The sequence below is a fragment of the Pavona decussata genome, unplaced genomic scaffold (genome assembly GCF_977016875.1).
Source record: "Pavona decussata unplaced genomic scaffold, jaPavDecu1.1 SCAFFOLD_300, whole genome shotgun sequence".
NCBI classification, from domain to species: Eukaryota; Metazoa; Cnidaria; class Anthozoa; order Scleractinia; family Agariciidae; genus Pavona; species Pavona decussata.
The window spans coordinates 24,561-47,082 of NW_028145697.1; the positions used below are offsets into that span (position 1 = coordinate 24,561).

At 37.1% G+C, this 22,522-nt stretch overlaps 1 protein-coding gene and 2 long non-coding RNA genes across 4 annotated transcripts; 1 reads left to right on the forward strand and 2 right to left on the reverse strand.

Moving 5' to 3' along the window:
- Window positions 1–40: 40 nt before the first annotated feature.
- LOC146454458 (uncharacterized) lies at window positions 41–13,628 on the forward strand. Of its 2 annotated transcripts, XR_014859219.1 has the most exons (7): window positions 41–461; window positions 948–1,022; window positions 3,393–3,633; window positions 7,544–7,675; window positions 9,827–9,943; window positions 11,254–12,032; window positions 12,455–13,628. XR_014859219.1 is itself a non-coding variant. In XM_085095260.1 (6 exons), exons 1-6 carry the CDS (start codon window positions 202–204, stop codon window positions 11,623–11,625), a joined length of 1,197 nt encoding a protein of 398 aa, XP_084951386.1. In that variant the 5' UTR covers window positions 41–201; the 3' UTR covers window positions 11,626–13,628. The 2 variants fall into 2 exon arrangements, 1 of the variants encoding a protein (XP_084951386.1); XM_085095260.1 differs by having other exon boundaries at window positions 11,254–13,628.
- LOC146454459 (uncharacterized) lies at window positions 8,883–9,831 on the reverse strand. Its single transcript, XR_014859221.1, has 2 exons — window positions 9,637–9,831; window positions 8,883–9,025 (listed from the first exon to the last, which is right to left on the reverse strand). It is a non-coding gene; the product is annotated as an uncharacterized LOC146454459 (long non-coding RNA).
- On the reverse strand, window positions 11,823–18,536 carry LOC146454460 (uncharacterized). The gene is made up of 2 exons (XR_014859220.1): window positions 16,287–18,536; window positions 11,823–15,481 (listed from the first exon to the last, which is right to left on the reverse strand). It is a non-coding gene; the product is annotated as an uncharacterized LOC146454460 (long non-coding RNA).
- Between the last annotated feature and the right edge of the window lie 3,986 nt (window positions 18,537–22,522).

A 22,522-nucleotide genomic window follows, 5' to 3' on the forward strand; every position in this document is an offset into this window, starting at 1 on the left:
TATATGTTATCAAATGTGGTGGACTTTAATAAGTGGAGGTTGGAAAAACGAGTTAATTTCCTAAGCAAAATATAAAAACGAGCTATAAGTGTGATTTAATCTTATCAAAAACCACAATTTCCGGTCATGCTTCCAAGAATTCAAACATCCGGGTAACTGACTTTCGTTTTAAGTGAAAATTTGAAGAAATTTTGTTAAATTATGGCAGCGTTCCGAAGCAGAACTTCAGCATCGAACACTGTTCAGCCACGTAGATATACTTTGTCTTCACAATCAGCCTTCAGGGTAAACAGCAACAGTGAATTGTCCACAGAAACTCTAAATGAAGCATCGAAGCAACATCCCAGCGGTGAATTGCCCACAGAGGCCCTTATTGAAGCATCCAGGCAACTTCCGGCCCGACTTGAAAAATTACACCAAGAGAACAGCCAACTTAGGTTCAAAGTAGAGTCCTTGCAGAGGTAAGTTAATTGAAGCCGGATGAGATTGGTTTTGTGTACATCTAGTGTTTAAAGTCATATAAATTGTTAGCCAAGGGACAAATTGTGACGCAGTCATCCTCCTTTTCTATATCTAAGTCGTGATATAGACCAAATATTAACTGATTAATTACAAAATTTTGGAATGTTATTATGACGCGAAGATGAAACACGAATAAAGAAACACCCTTCGGGAAAAAATACGGATGAACGGTTTTTAGATAACGTTGTTTTGTGATTACACGAGTTGCATCGCTTAACTCGTCACGAAAGGGTCGCATGCCGTTAGACAGTGAGAAATTTCCCTTCTAAAAACAGGCGTATATTTCATGATAGAAAAAATACATTTTGCTCTTCTCTCTTTTCGTGCCAATGATACATTGATTGGTCGATGTTTTACAACTGCTATGTAAGTCTTATAACTGCAGTCAATATTTCATGGTAACAACTAAATATATCTGTCAATAGATCACTTCGGGACATGGAGCGCATCAGCAATGAAAACGGACAGCTCTTGGTGGAAGTGGAGAGCCTAAAACAGAGGTATTGCAATGACCCCTTTAGTCGGTTTTCGATATTCTTGTAAGTGAATAACATTTTATCAATCTTCTGCAGTCTTAATCGCTTGTCCTAGATATTTTTATTTCTTAAAGGTCAGTGTTTCTACATAATTATGCAATGCCTTTGTAAGGTTATTAATTTGCTTTTATCTTCACCTGTTTTAAAGAAGCACTAGTTTAAAAATTAAAGCGTCGAGGATATAGCTTTTCGCTGTGTAGCTGATTGTTAAATTTTGAATTATGTAACCAATCTATAGAATTAGGTTTCATTGAGGATTTTTCAAAGCAATGGTTGTATTTGCAAATAAAGATGATGACAACAAAATTTTAAGATCCCTAACATAATATTTTAAAGCGAATCCCGAATACTTATCGATATCTGTTGCTTATAACACAAACAGTGAATTTATAACAGTCCGAAAAGGGCAAAGCCATACTAACGTTGTATAATAATAACAATAATAACGATGATGATAACGATAACGATAGCGCTAATAATAATAATAATAATAATAATAATAATAATAATAATAATAATAATAATAATAATAATAATAATTTGGTAATACAGAGACATGCAAAAATTAACGATAAAAACCGACGTTTCGGTGTCCTCATGACGCCATTGTCAAGGAAAAATAAAAAATTACTTTCTTTAATTAACACTATATGCTAATTTATTGATACACCTTGCCGCAGACTCTGTAATTTTTTTATTTCTTCTTGACAATGGCGTCATGAAGACACCGAAACGTCGGTTTTTATTGTTAATAATAATAATAATAATAATAATAATAATAATAATAATAATAATAATAATAATAATAATAAATAATAATATAGAATATACTGCAATCAATGTTCATGATTAAAATTAACGTCCAAAAATTCAAAATGTTCTGTGATTTACAGTATCTGTACTATGCATTTTTAAAGTGCATTATGTTGTCTCAGTATGAGGAAACAAAACTTTAACTGGTAAAATGTTCTCTGCAACTGAATTATTATGAATACAGTACCTTTGAACAGTAGGTTGGTTTGTTGTGTTTTTATCACTGCCCTTCCTTTACAATCCATATAAATTAGAATCCCTCTTTCTTTTTATTATGGTATTTACATGTTTTACTCGTTAAATGATGTGACTTTATAAACAATAGATTTTAGTTTAGATTCCAGACATGATTGCTATTGCATTGGTTTTCTTTAATTATTGGACGTTGATTGGGTAAATTGCTCGGAACTAAAGTATATTAGTCCCCATGCAACATGCTTTCAGTACTTGAGCTTAAAGGATATTTAAACTATCCACTTCCCCTTTCTCTGTTGCAGTTGTTGTTGTCATTTTAATTGAAAAGTATTATAGTTGGCGTAATAAGCAAGACTGCTATTTATTCTTTCTATATCGTAAATTTTGATAACTTTGTTTTCAGATTGAAATTCTCATTGGCTTAATAGTCTTCACATATACTTCAACCCCCCCCCCCCCCCCCCTCCCCTACCCCAACACCAACACTACTTCATCTGAATTTTTATTTTTTAAAACAGGTAAGAATTTATACCACAGCAACTAGGGGCACACCGCTGTTGTCATCTCCTTTGTATCTCTCTTACTTTGAAGTAAATGTTACAAACTTAATTTATGTTTTCAAAACCATTTCCACTCATAATGGGCTAGGTACACACCTAGTTGAAGTGAGGGAATTTTTCGAACTCACAATATGACCAGCTCCCAGTTTGCTTGATAGCTCAGTTTGTAGAGAAATTCGCCAGCATCGCAGAGGTCATGGTTTCGTATCCCATTCAAGCCTGATTTTTTTTTCAGGCTTTCTTTTTTGCAACTAGAGTTTATTTGCGTAAATAACTGTGAGGGTCATTCTTCTATTTAATCTTACACCCGCAGTTCCAATATATGATTCATACATTCAAATTAAAAGGTAAAATTACCTATGAAAACTATTTTTCCGGTACAAAATTATGAACAACAAAGATCGACAGTGGAAAACCTTAGAAAACAGCTCCACAGTGCAGCGACGAAGCAGCTGCGTCTCCACTGAGTAATAAACCGTAAAATGTTATTCTTATTTTTCACAACAAAATTTATATAAATATCCACGTAAACGTTCCCACTTGTAATTAGCCTTGCTGGGGTTCATCCATCGAATAATTCCTTGTACGCCCCCCCCCCCCCCCCCTCCCCCCCAACAACAGCAACAACAAAAACAACAAAACATCGAATGCGACAATTTTTGCATAGAAATGACTAGCTCTGGTTTGTTGGAGTAAAATGTTTAGAGGATAATTCCTCATGATCAATGTCACATCTTTTAACAATGTATTTGTGAGATTATCGCAGGCTTGCTGCACTGGCGGAAAGAAAAGTGAACAACGATCAAAGAAGAACTGAGAACATGTTGAGCACCAACAGACAATCTGACATTGAACGAGAGTACAGAGATGATTTTAGAGATGCGGAACGTGTTGATGCAATCAGAACTATTGAAGCCTATTTAGAGAAAAAGAAGAAGAAAAAGCCGAAAGTGCTATCTTCAGTCGAGCAACTTCAAGCATATAGGCTGGCAAGCTATATTTTTGAGGTAAGGTGATTTACCTTGTAATGTTGGAATCGTTGAATAGTTGAATTTTTAAGCTCGTTATTTCAGAGGATGGCATTTGTATGAACGGGATACTTATTTGTCACACATCGTCTACACCCTCACCTTCTTCAGAGCCCAGCTCGAGCAGCATTGCCTCCGGACCATCCACATCTTTTGCTGGAGCGATTTCGTATTTAAAGTGAAGGTCCTTGAAGCGGCATATACCATTATCATCGAGGCCTGATGTCCTAAACATGCAGCTGGATTGGATAAACGCATCGTCCGCCAAAGAGTAGCCAACGTATGCGATGAGGCACCACGCAAGATGTCTAAAGACTTTTTAAACAGACTGGCTAGTGGAGAGGGGTATAAGCTGCATTAGAACCGTGATCCCCCCTCCCCCCATCCCAAGCACCAACACCAGCTTAGTTCTGCAAGCAAAGCCCCGCGGTAAGACCTACAACGAGCCTACAATCAACGCGGAACCCCTTCTTTCTGGTCTTCGTTTTGCGAGGCTAAACCATGACCAATGACCAATGACTCACTTAAACGATGAAAAGTTGTTAATTTGTAATAAATAGTTTCATGAATCCTTTCATTTTAGTTGACACAGAAGTGTTTGATACAACTGACGTTAATTTGAAAATGAACTGAATTAATATTAAGTGTTTTTCAACATGAACGGAAGATAGCTTATCAAGAACATGTATTTACAGGGAAGGCGAAAAAAGAAACATTTTATTATTTTCTATCCTTCGATACTCATGAAGTAGCTTATCACGTTTATAAATTATTGTCAATATCCCATCTCCTTAAGGAAATAGCTCATTTAATTGTCTGGTATGGTCCAAAGCTATTTTGTCATTACTGCATGGGTTACCTGCTAATTAACAGCTATTGTGGCCAGTGATGGATATTTCGCGGCGAGGTAAATTTCCACCGCTAGCCACCGACAAACAATATACAATATATAACATATACAATATACACAACAAAAAGATGATTTTAATTCGTTTATTCCTGCCACCAGATGTGACAGGTATTTCTCGATGAGTCTGTTACGAAAAATTGTTGCGTGACCGTATGCTAATTTAGTCTAGAATATTCTCGCATATTTAATTAGTTTTGCATCATAGTGACTAAGCAGTTTTTGAAGCCGTTTACGTATGATCCTGTAAATAGATTTATATTGTAATGTTACTTTATTTAGTTGCGCCGGAAAGTTCTAGAATCTTACGCTCATTAGTATATAAGCAAATCGGTTTAGCTTTTAGAGAGGCTGTTGTTTATGAGAAGAGAGTACGTGTTTATTGTAGTGTGACAAAGGTCACGTGTAAAGTTTGGCAGAGGCCGTGTTTATTGAAGTGTGACAGAGGTCGCGTGTATATTTGGCAGAGGCCGTGTTTAATCAAGTGTGACAGAGGTCGAACTCTAATTTACAAGCCTAGCGTGTGCTTGTTGTGAAATTGACTACGCTCTTTTGGAATAAATAACCTTGTTGTTGTTCCGACAACCCTGCGTTCTGTTTAGACTTCGAACTATTCGCCACTCACAAAACGAACTCGTAACAGAGTCTCACCGGGCAGCGTTTTGAGCCAGGTCTTTCGAATATTTTGCCGTTCGACTCGTCTTCTTTGTCGTCTTCTTTGAGGCCACCTTGGTGTTTTTTGGTCGCCAACACTGCACCGCGCTTTCCGCTCATTGCAAAATATTTTCCACCACTTGATGTTTATATGATGACTAGCAGGTGCTTCTTTAAAACCTGCTGGCTTTCACAACTTGTCTTTTTAAGGAACAGACTAATGAAAAAAAAAAAAAAAAAAAAGAAAAAAAAACAGGCTGTTTGCTGGCCTTTTTCATAAAGTTTGGTAACCACTTCCTTTGTCAGAGGTTGCTTGTGCATTGTTGGAGCTATTTGACCACTTTTGCTGAGGGTTTTCAGACAATTGCTCAGAGAAGTATCTGCGTTGTTAAATTGACTGTATCCAAAAACAGAAAATGGTTCGGAAAAAAGGGGACTTCTCAAGTGAAGATCCAACGCAGCTCGGATCGCAGTAGGGGATTTTTTGGTGTAAAAACTGCCGTCTCGTTTTCTTGCTGAAAGATCAAATTTCTGAAGACATCCGTTTAGTTGTGGTGGTGACATTTCTTCAAATGGAGTTGCAAACTCGTTCTGTTTTTGAAACGATTCTTTAAAAAATATCATTCAACTTTGGTTCCCAAGTGAACAAGTGACATCAAATTTGGTTATGCAAGATTAATTTGCATTTGTAAACAGAACGTTCCTCGCTGTTTTTTATCGATAAACTCTGCGTTAAAAACATAAACCATTACATTTAAACACGGCCAAACCAAATTTAATCGCCTTCCTTGTGATTTCAGAGATTGTTTCGTTGTTAATTTGGATGATTTCTTTGCTTGTCACGAATGCAAACGGGGACGTATTTTTTTTTTTCGAAATTCACGCTAGGGAGCAAGAAGTTCGCGAGTTGCTTGGAGGTAAATAGCAAAGCGTATTCGGAGTTTGACTAGCCAATCAGAGCACACCTTCAACGCTATCCACTGATTTATATAAATTGATAGGAATTATTCAGCTTCATTTAACTGCAAGTGTCTATTTTCAAGGATACTTCATACTTTCGCGGTTTTCCTACGCGAACAAAAGTCCTAAGCGCGTCAGTTTTGAAAAAAAAAAAAATACAAACTATGCATCAATAGAAAGCTTAATAAATTAAGCTTGTGCGAAATATATAATTTCTGCTACTATTTCTTTCAAAATCGCAGGGAGTCTGAAAACCTATAAAGCGACCGTGTTTTGTTGAATTAATCTGGTATCCCGTGGGCAAAAGGAGTGGGATACATTACACAGTGATATTCACAACGCACCAATCAACAAAAATGGTGTTTGGTTGGTTATCAAAATGTCCAGGCGCAAAATTGGAGTAGCCAAAACTATGCAAGACGGCGTTGTTTCCAATACAAGAAAGAGAATACTTGAGGGAATAGTGCTTGCTTTCTAAGTCGTAACCTACAAGAAATCAGTAACGTTAGTGGCAGTACAGGAATAAGACTGGAAACTTAACATTGATCGGTTTTGACTTTCGAGCATACCTGCCAAAGCTTTCGTTACACGAATGAAATTTAATTTTTACAAGACAACCCTGCGTGTTGACTTCACTGGTCTAGCCTTTCATACACGTTTCACCGAGGGAAAATGAAACCAGCGATAACTTTTACCTCGCTTGACTTCGATCGAGTGAGTTTGCCTAGGGCAAATCATTTTACCTTGGGTAAAACTGTGGCTTGGCCTCTTTGCTTTTCTACCAAAGGAAACACAAAAAGAAAGACAAATATGATATTAACTGCCTTTCTTTTAAATGTATACAGCTTATAGTCAAGGTTTTCTCGCATTTTTTCATTTCCTCTTACAAAGTAATTTAGCGATTTTGTAATTTTAAAAATACGCAATTCTGTCATTGTAATTCTTTCATTTCGACTGCAAGCAAATGGGTTTTAACCTATCTATACAGGGGGGAAGGAGGGGGAGGGGCATGTTCTGCCATCGGCGACTTAGAAGCTAACTAACATTTTTCTTTTCTAATATTTGAGCAAACGCCATGGAACTTTAGGACTTTTTCAGAAATTTATCTGGGAAAATGTATTATTCTTGGTTAGTGTACATTGACTTTGATGTTGCCATGGCAACCACTTTTTGAAAGGCAGTTTCTATTTATCTATCTATGTATCTATCTATTTATCTATCTATCTATCTACCCATCTATCTGTCTGTCTGTTGTCTGTCTGTCTGTCTGTCTGTCTGTCTATCTATCTATCTATCTATCTATCTATCTATCTATCTAGTGGGAGTGTTTATCAACATGTTTGACACGTCTCTATTCTTTATCGGTAGGTTTCGTACGAGTGTGCATGTAATACAAGGGAATCTTTCCTTAGCTTTTATTATTCGCTGATGGAGACTTTAACCACAGAAGCACCCAACTTCGGCCTAGAAAATGACAAATCCCCCGACAAATTAAAGAAGGTTAGTAGCTTATGTTGTCTACTAATGAGATCGATGATAAGGTAATGCAATATTCATTCCAAGAGATTGTGTCCGTGTAGCTAATAAAAGTATCATTTCGTCTCAATGTTTTTAATAGTTTACACATTAACCTTTTATATTTTTGCATTAGAATTCTAGCATAATTGTACTGCATAGTACTCCAAACAGGTAACGATATATTGAGAATATTTATTACTATGATATTCTGTGTTGCTAAATTCTCAAGAAGTCAACTGACCTGCCGTGCACTTCATTACTAATGTTTAACAAATAATGAAGCGTCGACTGTCCTCAGTTCTTTTGTAAAGCACACAGGGAGCGGCTAGAGCACGAAGGAAGTGTAGGGGGGAAACACGAGACGTAGTCGAGTGTTTCTCCTTACTTCTTGAATGCTCCAGCCGCTTCCTAAGTGCTTTACAACAGAACAAAGGACAGTCGAGGCTTCTTTATTTGTTTTATGATAAAGAATCCTTTTATTTCCCCACGCATTCACATTCATTTTCAAAACAAATTTCATTTTCCAAATGAACAAAAGTAGTGTCAGCGTGCATCTGTACTCTGATAAAGCACGCTAAAATAAGCCAATCACAATCGTTGTTAGAATGGTTCGAATGATTTGATTGGTTGGATAAGACGAAAGCTGTCAAAGATGTCAAAGCGAAGCATCAAAGTTAACAAACTTTGCATAGCTCGAATGTATCGCCAGTGGTTCTTCATAGTTTTTCCATTTAAAAATCAGGATAGAAAAGTTAAACGTTCAGTGAAATCCGGTGGATTTTTGGCTCATGAACATCTGGACGTTACTAACATGGCAATTCGAAAACAAACTGCTTAAATCTTGTGGCTGGTATTAAACCAACTGCTACGCTGTGTTTTGTGAATGAACAATGAACGAATTCACGGGAGCAAGAGGATTGCTTCAACTATTGACACAGTTAGGAAAACTGGGCTGCTATGACTGCTGTGGCCTCCCACTCAATGCTTCGGAGAGGATATTTGAACAAGCTGTTAGTTTTCGACTCGAAGGGCGAGCGTTGTAATTTCTGAGGCTTGCTTCACTGCGGTGAGCGGAGGTGGCTATGATGTGCCGTGATGGAACTTGCCTGGAAAATGTAAGGATCTTGTTAGCTTATTTGATATTATTTGTGTGTATTCACTAGCTAATAAAACTTCAGTTTTCTCTATGTTTTGTTTGATTTTTCTACACGAAAATATAGCTATATAGTGTTTACCGTATCTTTTAACACTGTACTTGAGCTTATGACATTTTTACATCTTTCGTTCAAAAACTTGAGCTGTCCATTTTATGTTGTCTTTGGTGTTTTCCGTCTCTGCCTTTGGTTTGATTTCGTCAATTTCGGTGGTTGACATGTTTGCAAATCTCTATTCATTTATGTTTCTACTTGGCCCTGTGTTTTAGTCCTAACTTCTTCGGAAACTTCACTTTCAATCACCGTGTTATTTGTACTGTTACGCACACTATATCTATTGAAGCTAAGAGCTCGTTTTCGTTTTCTAGGTTATATAAGACGTTTGGGTCAATAAATAAATAAATAAATAAATAAATAAATAAAATTGAGAGAGAAGTCCAGGCATTTTGCAAACGGGCTGATGGCGTGACACCGTTGCTCCGTGCACCTGTAATCTGATATAGCACGCTGCTTCAACCAATCAGCGCGCGCGTTTTATCGAATTTTATTATAAAATGGTTTAGATATTACACACAAAGGCCATAAGACTCTCGGATAGAGTATAACACACTTTTCGTCGAAATAGGAAAGAACATGCAGATAAATGCCATTTCCAAACATATTTGTGGCCGAGACAAATTGCAGTGGTTTTCCTTGCCAAATAAACCAGTTTTCATTTCATTTCATGGGCGCTTTTAACTTCTCTTTCGCCTTGACGAGAGCTATTTATTGTCTTTCAAAGGTAAGTACGTAATTAATACAAATTCTAAACAAATGTAAGTACACAATGGATGTGTTTCCATACGTATCAGCTCGAGGCCATTTAATTTCATGTTAGGAAAACAAGACTGGTAGACTAAACACCTTTTACCTAATTACTCCTGCTAAACAAATAGGCTACAAAGTTAGTAACTGTCCCCTTTTTTCTCTACTGTGTTAGTTATCGGACCTCAAATTATCAAATTATCAACGCTCGACAGCTCAAGATTCCTTCACAGACGCGCTGGTCCTTGTGAAAGAAAAAGCAACAAGACATAACTTGGAAAAACTTGTAAAGGTAATTCACTTTGTTGCACATTTGGGTTTCTTTCAAATAAATGCTCTTTCCTTATATTGAACAAGTCGTCCTTTATGCCATACAGCTTTAAACTAACCTCACATCCACAAAATAAAATCATGTTATTAAGGCGCCACATTTTAAGAAGTCGTATGATTTGCATATTAAAGATTGTGAAGTGTCTTAAAAACTTGGTTAGTCATATGCACACAACATTTATTTAATGTGCTTGAGAGATGCAGGTAATTCAGTGTATTTGCTTATATTATTAGTCTCCAGTGTATTTGCGAGACGCTTCGTCCTGAGACGTAACCCCAAAGCCTGCGATCTGCTCACCATAGAAGTCACCCATGTGATTTGATTTATGTTGTGTTGAGTTGATTTTTATTGCGGTATCTCCTCTTCATGGTATCGATGTTTACATTGATCAGATTGTATAAGTAGTAGTAGTAGTAGTAGTAGCAGCAGCAGCAGCAGCAGCAGCAGCAGTAGTAGTAGTAGTAGTAGTAGTAGTAGTAGTAGTAGTAGTAGTAGTAGTAGTAGTAGTAGTAGTAGTATTGGAAAATCGTGGGTTCGATTCCTGCTGGGGCTCTGAAATTCTTTTCCCATAATTTACAACGTGTACTTATTATCTATTTCATTTTCATGGAAATTTTTAAGAGGATTAATTAATATTCTATTTAGTTTTTAATTCATATCATTCTAAGGCTTTCGCAGCAGAAAAATAAAGCGTATGCTTATTTATCAATTTCTTTTCAGTTTTTAAAAGGCAGTTTCCCAAATATTTTACAAACTGTCCATTACTTTCTGGAGTTAAATACTGTAGCGCAGTAATAGATGCTCTAGATTTTTCATTCCCAAGTTACACCATCGATTTAAAGTGTTACTTTTCTTTTTAGTTACGATTGAGGTGGTTGGATAACTACGGCAATAAATGGCATCACCTTCCGGATTTCCGTTCCCCCTCCCCCCCCCCCCCCCCCCACTCAAGGGTTAGGTTTGTGAAAGCCCACTCCCTCCTTTCTACCCAGGAATGCTTACAGTGGGAAAAAGCAAAGGCAACTTCCTCCTCTTTGCCCATTGTGTGCAACCCGTACGGCTGGAGGTTTTGTTTTCTTAACAATCTAGAGACTCATAATGCAAAAACTTAATTGACTACTTTGTCACCAACTTCCCCATTTTTTAGCCACACAAGTCTTTGTTGTCCTCATTTTAAGAGAAACAATGGAAAGCTGATTAATTAATGTTTGAACATGTTGTTTAGAACACATTTAACGAAAACGGTTCTGGTTTCGTTTCTTTGCACACAGGCAGTCAAGAAGGAGCTTAAAAAGAATTGGCAAGAAAAAAGTAGAAGAGGAGAAATACCAAGTTTTGACAAAAACTTGAAAAGAGATTTGAAAGGTTACATTAAATACTGCACCGAATTTTCTTGGCGTATTGTTACTCAGGCACCACCTCTAAAGATTGATTACAGGCCTACAACTTTCAATCCTTGCTACCATACTGAGAGCCAAGCGTTCGTGTCTTCCTCTCTTCGAAGCTCCCATGAACGTTGGGCTGATTCTCAAGAACGTAAAGAAATTGAGTGCTTCGTGTGGCCTACTCTGTACGAGTGGGACAACAGAGTCATACAAAAGGGAGATGTGGTTCTAAAAGAACACAGTCCTTCTGACCTTTGAATTTGTATGAAGGGTATGCACGATTCTTAGGCTTCCGCCCGGTTGGAATGTATTGCCCAGTTTTGAAAAGGAACATGGCACCCTAGCACTAAAACTAAAACATTAAACCAATCTTGATGATGTCAGTGTTGTTATCGTAACCCCATATGCTGCCGTATACGTTCATATTTTATTAATTAGGATCCAGAGACACTATGTCAAATGTTGCGAAAATTTAATTTTATCTAATAGTACGCGAGTACTATCACTCTGAGTGGCATCTTTGGCCAGGCACCGTACGCCTTACTTCACATTAATTGAGAAGAAGTATATATATATATATATATTTTTTTACCCGTATACCCGTTAACCACAGAGTGTGGTCGTTCTTTTTATGAAAGTTGAACGAAGGCAATTTTCCATTAATCGTATTTCTTAAAGGGAACCTCCACTCCGACAACAAATTGACGGTAAATTGTCGGAAATAGTGTCTAAATTATAAATTTTAGTTTAAAATGTAGAAATAACATTCAGGTGTGCTAAAAAATTAGATATGATTATCGCCTATTTTCGATTTTAAATTTCCTGGGCGCCCCCATGGTGGATTTTACGACGTCATATGGTTGCCATTATTGTTAATAAGCAAAAAATCTTGTATGTGAAACAATAGAGCAACCATATAACGTCATGAAATCCAAGATCGCGGCGCGCGGGAAATTGAAAATGAAAAATAGGCGATAATCATATTCTGTTTTGTCCGACACAGAAATGTTATTTCCATGTTTTCCAACGAAATTTAAAATAGATTGTATTTTCAACGATTTGACATTAATTTATTTCAAGAGTGGAGGTTTCCTTTAATTAGTCAAGACCTACCAATTGTAATAGCTACCACCAAGAGATGTTTGCTAGCGATAGTTTGTAATGAGGCAACATGCATCACTTCTCTTGTGGCAGCTTATTCTAATATCTAACAAATAATGTTATGAACTTAATTCGATTTTGAGACGGCAATACGACTTTATATTGACGGCTACTTGGGAAAAAATATATTTCGTATTGGGCGGAGTCGCGAAGCGACGGAGCCCATTACGGAATATATTTTCTCCCAAAGCCGTCAATATAAAGTCGTATTGCCGTCTCAAAATCGAATTTAGTTTTTTATCGCGATACTGGCATTTTGTTGAAGAGAGTAAACGGATAAGGTACAAATCGTGCGCGGATTGAAAGAGAAATTCTTACTTCAGTTAAACTGTAGCCACGGTAATATTCGTGCGCGAATTTTTTTTTCTCGGGGCGGGTTATTTGAATTTTTGGCTTTAATTTTTACGCCAAAACAAAGAAAATACAAAAGTATACAGACCGTAAAGCACCTACCATTGATAAAATAGACGAGTTAGTAGGTTTGAACATTTTACCAGCAAATGTTATGGAAAATTTGTTACCGCCGAGATATAGACAACAACATGAAAACAGTGATGAATAAACCTCACAACTAGAAGCAAGAATAAAAAGAGCAACCATGCTAGTACCCAAAAACGAAAACAGAGCATTGTTATCCTAGCTTAGATACCGTGGAGATTTAGAAATTTGAAAGAGACCATGCAGCGAAGAATACTGTAAAAATTACCGAGTCTGCCGTTCGGCGCCACGACAACAAGATCAAATTGACAGACCTGAGCCATGAAAGAGAACGCAGCAGAGCTCTTGGAGCAATTTTTTCTAGAGATAAGAGACATCAGAAAAGAAACAGATCCTTTTGCTTTCAAAATGCCATAATTTATTAGAATTTAAGCTGATTGTTATTTACCCTGGCCGCCTTCACACTCAAGAAAGTCTTTTAAGTAAATTTCTCTTCATCGAATTTTCGCTTACTTTCAAGAAAAAAGTTGTATCCGCTGTATCATGGCACACGTTCACCATAAAAAAAAAAAAAAAAATTTATATATTATAAGTGGTCCTTAAACAGTGTCAGAAGCTTTGTAAACTCAAATGAAAAGAAATAAACAACAACATCCAACATCGCACGTTCATTCCCAGAAGTAGAATTTTAATCTGTGCACGATGAACCCATTTAAGTGCCGTGCTGTCATGATTACATGACAGTTTTTGAGCCGATCAGAAACCGTCATTTTGAGACGACAATATCGCAAAATAACGTCGTCTCAGCGCAATGGGAAGATGACCCAGGATCGCGATAAAGGAAAATAAAACATAGAAATGTTTAGCACATTCCATCTGTATTTTGGGTGTTTGCTCTTACTGAAACAAACTAAGAATAGTCAATAAATGGGGAAAAAATGCAAAAAGAATGAAATTAAAAAAAAAAGAAAAAGCAAAATGAATGAGATTAAAAAAAAAAGTAAATGAAATCCGAGTTCTCAAAACGGGAGTAAAACCTATGACCTTCATATTACAAGTTCGGATGCTCTACCACTGAACTACAACTCAAGCAGTTTAAGGCCTGGGTTTGAACGGTGTTCAGAAATTATGAATGATCCCCTGTATCTTCGGTTTGACTGTCTAGAACAGGATGAAATTTTCCCTGAATATTAAACTTGATGTTTTCTTTTGCCTTAACGTATAATTTTGATCACATGACACATCACGTGACCCAAAAATGAAAATTTCGTAAATCGGCGATATGGCGGCGAATTTTCTTTATATAGATAACTGAATTAGTGTTTCCGAAGCAAATTTAAAATATTTAACTTTCTACGTTTGGAATGACTGTCCTTAAATTTTTAAATTGGAGAAATTAACAATCAAAGGTTGAATTGTGGACTAAAAAATGGCCTTTGTCCTGATAAATTTTTTCTGGAGAATAATGGACGATCATTCCAAACGTGAAGCGATGGAGATGGTTAATCTTTATTAGAAAAGCATTTTTGTTTGATGTTTTCTCTTGATGTTTCCTACCTGTCAAATCTTTGCTTTTTTCACAAAAACACTACTTATTATAGCACTACTTATTAAGGTTAAAAAATTTTTAGAATGATAAGATCTTGTTACCTTCCAAATTTCAGTTCAGTGCCATTGAAATTGTTAAAGTTATCTAAAATAAACCATTTTTCCTCTTAAAAGCCCTTAACCCAGGCCTTAAACGTCTTGAGAAGAGACTCGTGAAGTTAGGCCATTAAACTAGGTTGAAATGAAATAGGATTTTATGATCGATGATGAATGATCGGGCATACTTTCGAGTATGGCTGTGTCACTGACTGAAAAAAGAAAATACATCGATCAAGATGTTCCGTTTTCGCAGGAATTACAGTTGTGATTCATATAAAGACATCCTCACTTCTAATCATATGCCCATCTTAAACTAAAAATTACTTTATACGAAAGTACGTGAAAGAATATTAGTACCCTTTCATTGATTTTTTTTGCTTAGTGTACATGTGATGGCTGCAAAAAGAAAGTGGATTTAAATCCTTTTGATCTACCATCCGGGCTTAATAAAACTGTATACAATAAAATGAACGACATTGTTTGACAACAGCTTTAGCAAGTCCTAGCAGGTGCAATACTAAATATCACTGCTCAACACGACCTCTCCTTTCCTTATAACTTTGCCATCGCAATCTTGAAGGACGGCCCACAGATAACACAAAATGCTCTGTCCCTCGGAATAAAGTGGACGACGAGTAGAGCTCCGTGTTTCAAAGGAATTGAAGGCTTGGCTCACCATGTGACTTTCAGAACTGTAGACAGCAGTCGTGTAGTCGATCTTCAATGGCGGAACTTGAGTTAATACACACCAAGCAAATCGTGTGTAATATTCTATGTAGTCCTTCCAGTTACCTAACAGGGTGCTGTCGTATTCTACAACGAGATGTCTTTCGTTTCGCCATTTTACTGCAAGGGTTCTTTTAACACCCTTTGAAAAGGAATACAATACGTAAAACAATTAGTTTCGAGATGTTTCACCTTCTATGATCTCGTCACCTTAACTGCCCGAAGCATTACACATTTTGATGTATATGGCTTGATTGACACGGTATGGTTACCCTACTGAAGCAAGAGATCTTTAGGGTCTTAACAGACGAGGCAAATTTTATCGATAATTTTCGTTTCGATACTAAAACCCATCTCGTAGGTGAATCAATTTATCGACTGCAAATTGTGAAAAATGTAGTCGTCGACTACAAAGAGGGGTTTTTTTTATAATAATAACTTTCTGAAACGATGAGGACGATGATGGTAAAAAGATGATGATGATGACGGCCACCATTGAATAATATTCTAACGTCTTCAAAAGAAAGCGTTAGCTAGTCGTGAGATTTATCCTATTATACGTCAAAACACCTCACATTATGGAAACTGATTAATTTTTATTTCCAGGGCGATACTCTAAAAGATACCTCTTCTACAGTAGTTTTTTTTCGAAATGCTTAGTTCAAAATCCTTGAGTCTTATTATAAAAATAAAGGACAGTAAACTTAAATTACAAGTATGCAACAGCAGAAAAAGATAAGACAAATACATGCTACAACTATTATTCAATGTATTTTATATATTTTTTTTATTATTTGCTCTCTTTTGGAAAAGCAAATGGTAACTAACCGGAATTCAGTATCGAGTTAGCAAAATCGTAAGATACAATTTGTCGCGCGTGCAGTGGCTCCAGAGAAACCTTGGCGTGGGAATTCAGTATAATAATAATAAGAAGAACGTGAACTTACTTGGACAAGCATATGTAAATCGTGAGTTTTCGCTTCTTCTTTCGCAAGGATCAATAACTCGGTCAATAGATCATGAGTCGCGAGAACAGTTTCTTTTTGGGGAGGATACCGCTTTTTTCAGAAGCTATACAGAAAAGGAACAAGTTAATTATTAAGGAGTGACCTAGCTAAACAAACCTACTCTATAGCCTTTCTTAGTACATGTTTTACAATGACCAATGGCTGTAATCATCCTAGTATTAATCAAGTCTCCATGATGTGTCATGGGAAAAGAAATAAGCAAACCGGCAATTTTATGTATTGTCTAATCTAATCACTGGAGCTTCCACAGCTAAAGTTTTCAATACCGTGGACGAAGAGCTGACGAAGGAGTCTTCTATACTTGTAACAACTTCATAAGCAGTCTTAAACGCCGAATATGAGGTGTAATTTAATTACCTTCACTGGGGTGGAGATAACAGCCTGCACGCGTTTGATACTGTATAGAGTATTACATCTCATTCCAAATGAAGATTTTTGGTCTACATTAATTGGTTTTAACAAGAACAAAGTTTCAATTTAACACACAAAATGATAATTAATAGGAAATAATTATTTAGATTTGGTATTAAGGTGGTGATGAATGTGTAGATAAAGAACGAATTGAGCATTTAGGCAATGTCGTGACCTGGTTCAACCAAGCGATTGCGTACCAGCTGTCCCTCTCGGTATTACTTCAAGCTCCCAGGATACAAAAATTATACAAAAATTTAATTATGTACACCACCTTATTTCGTGCCACTACATTTGCTCAAGCAAGTTAAATAGTACTAGTAGTAATCAAAGATTACAGTGCATCGCCTTTAGACACTAAGCTGGGTTGCATAAATCATGTTAAGATTACGGGAACCGGTAAGTAAAGTTGCAAAACAATAGGTTATTGTTTGAGAACAATCGTTAACATCTGTGTTATCTTAAAAACGTTTTATGCAACCAGTCCCAGGCGTTTACAGGGCATCCTACCAAGGATGCGGCGGGGGTACTGTAGTTCCAGTTACTTCTTTGTTTCCAAGTGCAGGTTATTACTCATGCAGGATGTGTTTTTTTGATATGTTTAATGCAATCCTTATTAAACCAGACCCTGGTGATTACAATATTTGTTCGGATTGAAGTGATCCAAGTACAATGTATTAACTCTGGAATTTCCAAAAAAAGAAATGCAACAAAAAGGTTGAATATTAATTGGCATACTAGATCTTGAGTAACTACAAGGACGGAAGCGAATAAATGAGAACTAAAGGTAAATGATATGTGTATAACGTCAATATTGATTAGCGTATTGTTCTGAGTGTCAGAGGACAGTTTTACCAAATCCAATTCCGACAGTTTTTTCCAGAATTTCGCAAGGGTCTTACCAAGCCTTGTAGCTTTCGAATCGAAACCACGAGGAACGGTGCGAAATTTGCGCGCCGGGCATGATGGACAGTATTGGGACGTCAAGATGCTATTGTGACGTTTCAAAATAGAACCGACATACAACCTCTTCTCTCGATTTCTCGCGCTTAGGAACACGCACAACGACTCGATTAGGTAGCGTCTCCTTCGTGGGCGCAATGACCATCTCCATTCATGAGTTTATCAGTAAGTTACTTATTTAATTAAGAAAAGCCTTGAATTGATTAATCAATCAATTAATTCACTAGTCGATTATTTTAAAATAAGCCAATATAATTAACACCGCGAAACTTTTAGGTAGTAATAGAGGGTCAAAGATAAGCCCTGTTAGTGCCGAGGTGCCGAAGTGCCGCGGTAAATCATTGATATGCATAAAGGTCGAGTCCATGATGTCATCTATTGTTATAACCTAGAGAAAAATGCCTTTCTCCATACTAATTAGGTGATTAGGTAGTGCTTTCCTGTATACTAATTTTTTTGACTTCCTGCATACTAATAAGTTCCGACCTTGATCCTCTCTTGGTTCCGAGGTTTACCAATGAGCGCCACTCTTTCAAAATGACAACAATAGACATGCCTAGGCTTGCCCACTAATAGTTAACCCTGATTAGATCTTAAGATTTGTATTGTCAGTTTGAATAAAAGCGTGCTTTCTCTTGGTAGCTTCACTTTTGTAATCCGCTTGCTGGGAAAATTTATCTTCGAAATTTCAGGTTATTCGTGACGATCATTGCTATCATTACCGTTAAAAAAAAAAAAACAAAAAAAAAACAAAACAAAACAAAACACACATACACGCAGCAGTGTTTCCCCCTACTACTCCTTACTACTACTACTACTACTACTACTACTACTACTACTACTACTACTACTACTACCACCACCACCACCACCACCACCACCACTACTACTACTACTACTACTACTACTACTACTGCTGCTGCTGCTGCTGTTACTAGTTCCACAGTAATAGTATGAAATATATTTCTATCATCATCATGATCATCATCACTTAAAACTAAAGAACTACGTTATAACATTACAGTGCCCACGGCTTGGCAAATCTCCTTCTTTTAAAAGAGAGATTTTTATTTAACATGGGGATACGATTGGAAAACTGGTGCTCTTGGTCTCAGCATCAGTCTCCATTTGGAAAAGACGTAGTGTTGATTTCATTTTCATCCACGCTACGATTATCTCATCGGTTTATAACTTGTTAATCGGCTTAACCCCTTTCCCCAAACATTGGACTTCTTTTAAGGAATCTTCCTTTGGTTCTTGACCTCTCTCTTTAGGAATGCTGCGATGACAGAGAGAAAATTAAATATGGATCAAAGAAGAACTGAAAACACACTGAGTACCAACAGACAATCCGATCTTAAAAAACAGTACAAAGACGAATTTAGAGACGGGACAAAAGTCGATGCCATTCATGCCATTGAAGATAAGAAGAGAGGACGATCGACTAGTGTGGATCAAATACAGGCTTACAGGCTTGCTTGCTTACTTTTTGAGGTAACAAGCGTTTATTATAATAAGAAAGTTAAACAAAACAACGGGAAAAAAAAACAATTGAAACGAAAGGACAAGGAAGGCATGAGAAATGCAAATGACAGTTTGATAGTTTGGCTGAAAAAAAATAAACGAAAAGAAAAGGAGCTAAAAGCGCAAACAAAAACAAAACACATAACTGAGTACGACAGTTCTAATAGTAGCTACCGTGCACCAAAAGTGAAAAAGTTGAATAATGATACACTTTGTATACTATCGGAGATAATATAACAGGGAATTGACGACGATGTGGTGACTAAATGTGAGGGAGCCGTGCCTGGGAATATGTGCCGGTATTGTTGTGAGGAGACGGGGTTTAAGTTGCCCCCTTGACTTAGCAGTACCATTAAATGATGACCCCTATCAAGGGGAATCCTTTGTTGCTGCAGCAAAGCATTTTTCCCATGTTAGTCTTAAGCACATCCCCTAATACACGTAAGGTTGTTTCAGTACCTATTGGAGACAGGGTTGAAAGTCGCATTTTGATTGCACCCCTACATTGACTTGGCTATGCCATTCTACCGAACTCTGCACGGTAATTTTTGTCACGAAATCAGTTCACTGATGATGATGATTCCTAAATGCTGGAGACTAGTCAACGACGATTGGCTCATCGGAAAACAAGGGCAGAAAGGTTGGCAAGCGATCTTTTCTTTTCTTTAACTACTTTCAAAAAACAGGATTTTAACTGAGTCTTTGGAATTAAATTGCATCTATCACCTATTTTCCTGATGGATACTATTTAACCCCTGGTAAATGCAGTGTACATGTCTAGCGAACGGTGTATTCATGAATGAGGCAAAATTTGTAAATTTCTTTAATATCGTGCGGTACTTAGTAAATAAATAAATATGTGCGAGGAAGTGGTTTTGAATGGGGAGGGGGGCCAACAAAAAGAGCAGGAGGTCTGTGAATGAAATCCCTTTCGAAGAAACACTCTGGTCTTTCAGGTGAAGTCGACGTCAATTCCCTTCTTTTGCACATCTGTAAAATTGTCATCCCTTCATGTGGCTCATTCGTCTGCTTGTTCAATTACACGCTCTTTGATTTTTGCATTCAGGACAGTTGTTTAGAGCTCTGGGGCCCGTTTCTCGAAAGACCCGGTAACTTATAGGGCCTGATAAGTATATTTTCAAATGTTTTTTCGCCGATTAATTACACAGTGATTACAGGCATGGCACTTGGCCAATGTTTTCATAGAGTTATAAGATTTAAAATTTTAGTTTTCAAAGCTAACAAGAATTGACTTCTGTTAAAAACTTTTATCAATAAAAACACTTAGCGAGAAACGGGCCACTGGTTCGTTCGCTGGTGTATTTGGCATGTTTGTTGAACATTGTTGTCGTTGTTGTTTGTTTATTCTTTTCTATGTGCCTGCGCTTGAGGAAATACCTAAATAAGGTCTGAATGCCAATGTTACAAATATAATTTGATATAACTTCACGCCTATTCTATAGTTTCCAAACTTGAAGTCTCCAAAGAAATCGACATTATCTGAAGAATCGTTAAATGATGTGATGATATGGTCGTTGTGAAAGAAAAAGCCGTTAAGCACGATTTGCAAGGCATTGTTAAGGTAATGACAGACTTCCTTCACTGGCACTAGGCAAGAGAGCTGTAAAGGACTATTTACAAAAGAAATCTCTATATACCTAACGACCAAACCCCTCCCTACAGTTTTTAAGTTGCATTGATAATTTCAGGTTTATTTGAATAAAAACAACAGACATGAAAATGAAATAAAACAGCAAAAACACAAATACAGGTTAACAACAAGACACACCAGTAAACAAACAAAGACGAAACTACAACAATAAACACATTAGGAACCATCCCATTGACGTTTGGCGAAGTATTCTGTTTCCTATAAACACAGATAGGTTGTTCTGTTCTGAGGCACGTCAGTTTCGTTCGCCATACTGGAAACCATTAAGTAATAGCACGCAAACACGTCTCACATGTACAATTGCAGCATTGGGAAATAATCGACTCAGACAGTGAAGCCAGATCAGGGGAAAAACAAAACAAGAAAAGGTAATAGTTGTTGTTTAGCAATGTTTGAATATGCTAAGAGGTTGGAGCCGCGATTTAATTTGCGCTCTTTGGGGAAAATTTCGGCTATTGGAATCGATCCCGTGCTAATCGAGTGAAAGTATTTTGAGTGGGACTCTCTTCCTCCAGCTGGATCCACACATTTGTTTTGCAAGGTGAATGGTAAACGAGGACGAAGATAGTACATCGGATATGCGATGGAATCATCCACCCCTTTGCAAAACTTTTTGTATTTTAATTAGCTGATGTGCTGTCTTTTTGTATCTTCTCGAGTACAGACTGCTAAGAAAGAATTCAAAGAACAATGGCAGGAAAATGTGAAGAAAGGTGGACTCATACCAAGCTTTGATGAGAACCTGAAAAGAGACCTGACAGGCTACATCGAATACTGCACCGGTTTTTCCTGGCGAATTATGAGTCAAGTACCACCTCTTAACATCGATTACAACAGTTCAACTTTCAATCCTTCTTATCTTACTGAGAGCCAAGCGTTTGCGTCTACCGCTGTTCGGAGCTCGCAAGGACGTTGTGCCTATCCTCAAGAACGTAAGGGGATAAGGTGCTACGTGTGGCCTACTCTCTACGACTGGGACAACAGAGTCATAAAAAAGGGGGATGTCGTCCTCGAGGAACCCATTACTCATGTAACTGTTATTTGAACCAATTTGGATGAGCTAGGCGAATAGGCTTTAGTCTACGCAAGAATTTGATCTAAAACCCTTTTATATAGAAGGGAAAATGTTTTTTCTTTGCCGTTCAATCACAATTTCATTAACTTCAGTTTAGATGCTCCTCAGGCTATATCTTTAATTTTGCACAAAACCAAGTGCCTTGGTACTAAGGTACAAACACCACATTGAAGGAGAGTACAAGATCATTCTACCCTGTACCACCCCAGACGCACCCTAAAAGCTGCAAGCTTGCCAAATGTCCCTGCCTAATACTACTGCACTGAGCCCCAACGGACTGCACGGCACTCATTTTGTTGTTGTTAGTACTTCGCGTGGCATATTTAATTGCAATCATGCATTTACAATAGCCGGTTTGTTAAATCGCTTTTGTAATGGTTGGTGCTAGTTATTATGAGAGGGCTTACATTGATATCTACATGAAGGTTTCAGTTTAAAAAAAAAGGAAGAGAAAATGGTCTACTTATCCGTTTATAATTTGGTTGATTTTTTCCGTTAATAAATGAGATG

Excerpts from the sequence above, each read along its gene's own strand:
- LOC146454458 (XM_085095260.1), top strand. The coding sequence starts at position 202 with ATGGCAGCGTTCCGAAGCAGAACTTCAGCATCGAACACTGTTCAGCCA. Across the intron at positions 3,634-7,543 it reads TGGCAAGCTATATTTTTGAG|GTTTCGTACGAGTGTGCATG; the intron begins GTAAGGTGATTT and ends CTTTATCGGTAG. Across the intron at positions 7,676-9,826 it reads CCCCCGACAAATTAAAGAAG|TTATCGGACCTCAAATTATC; the intron begins GTTAGTAGCTTA and ends CTACTGTGTTAG.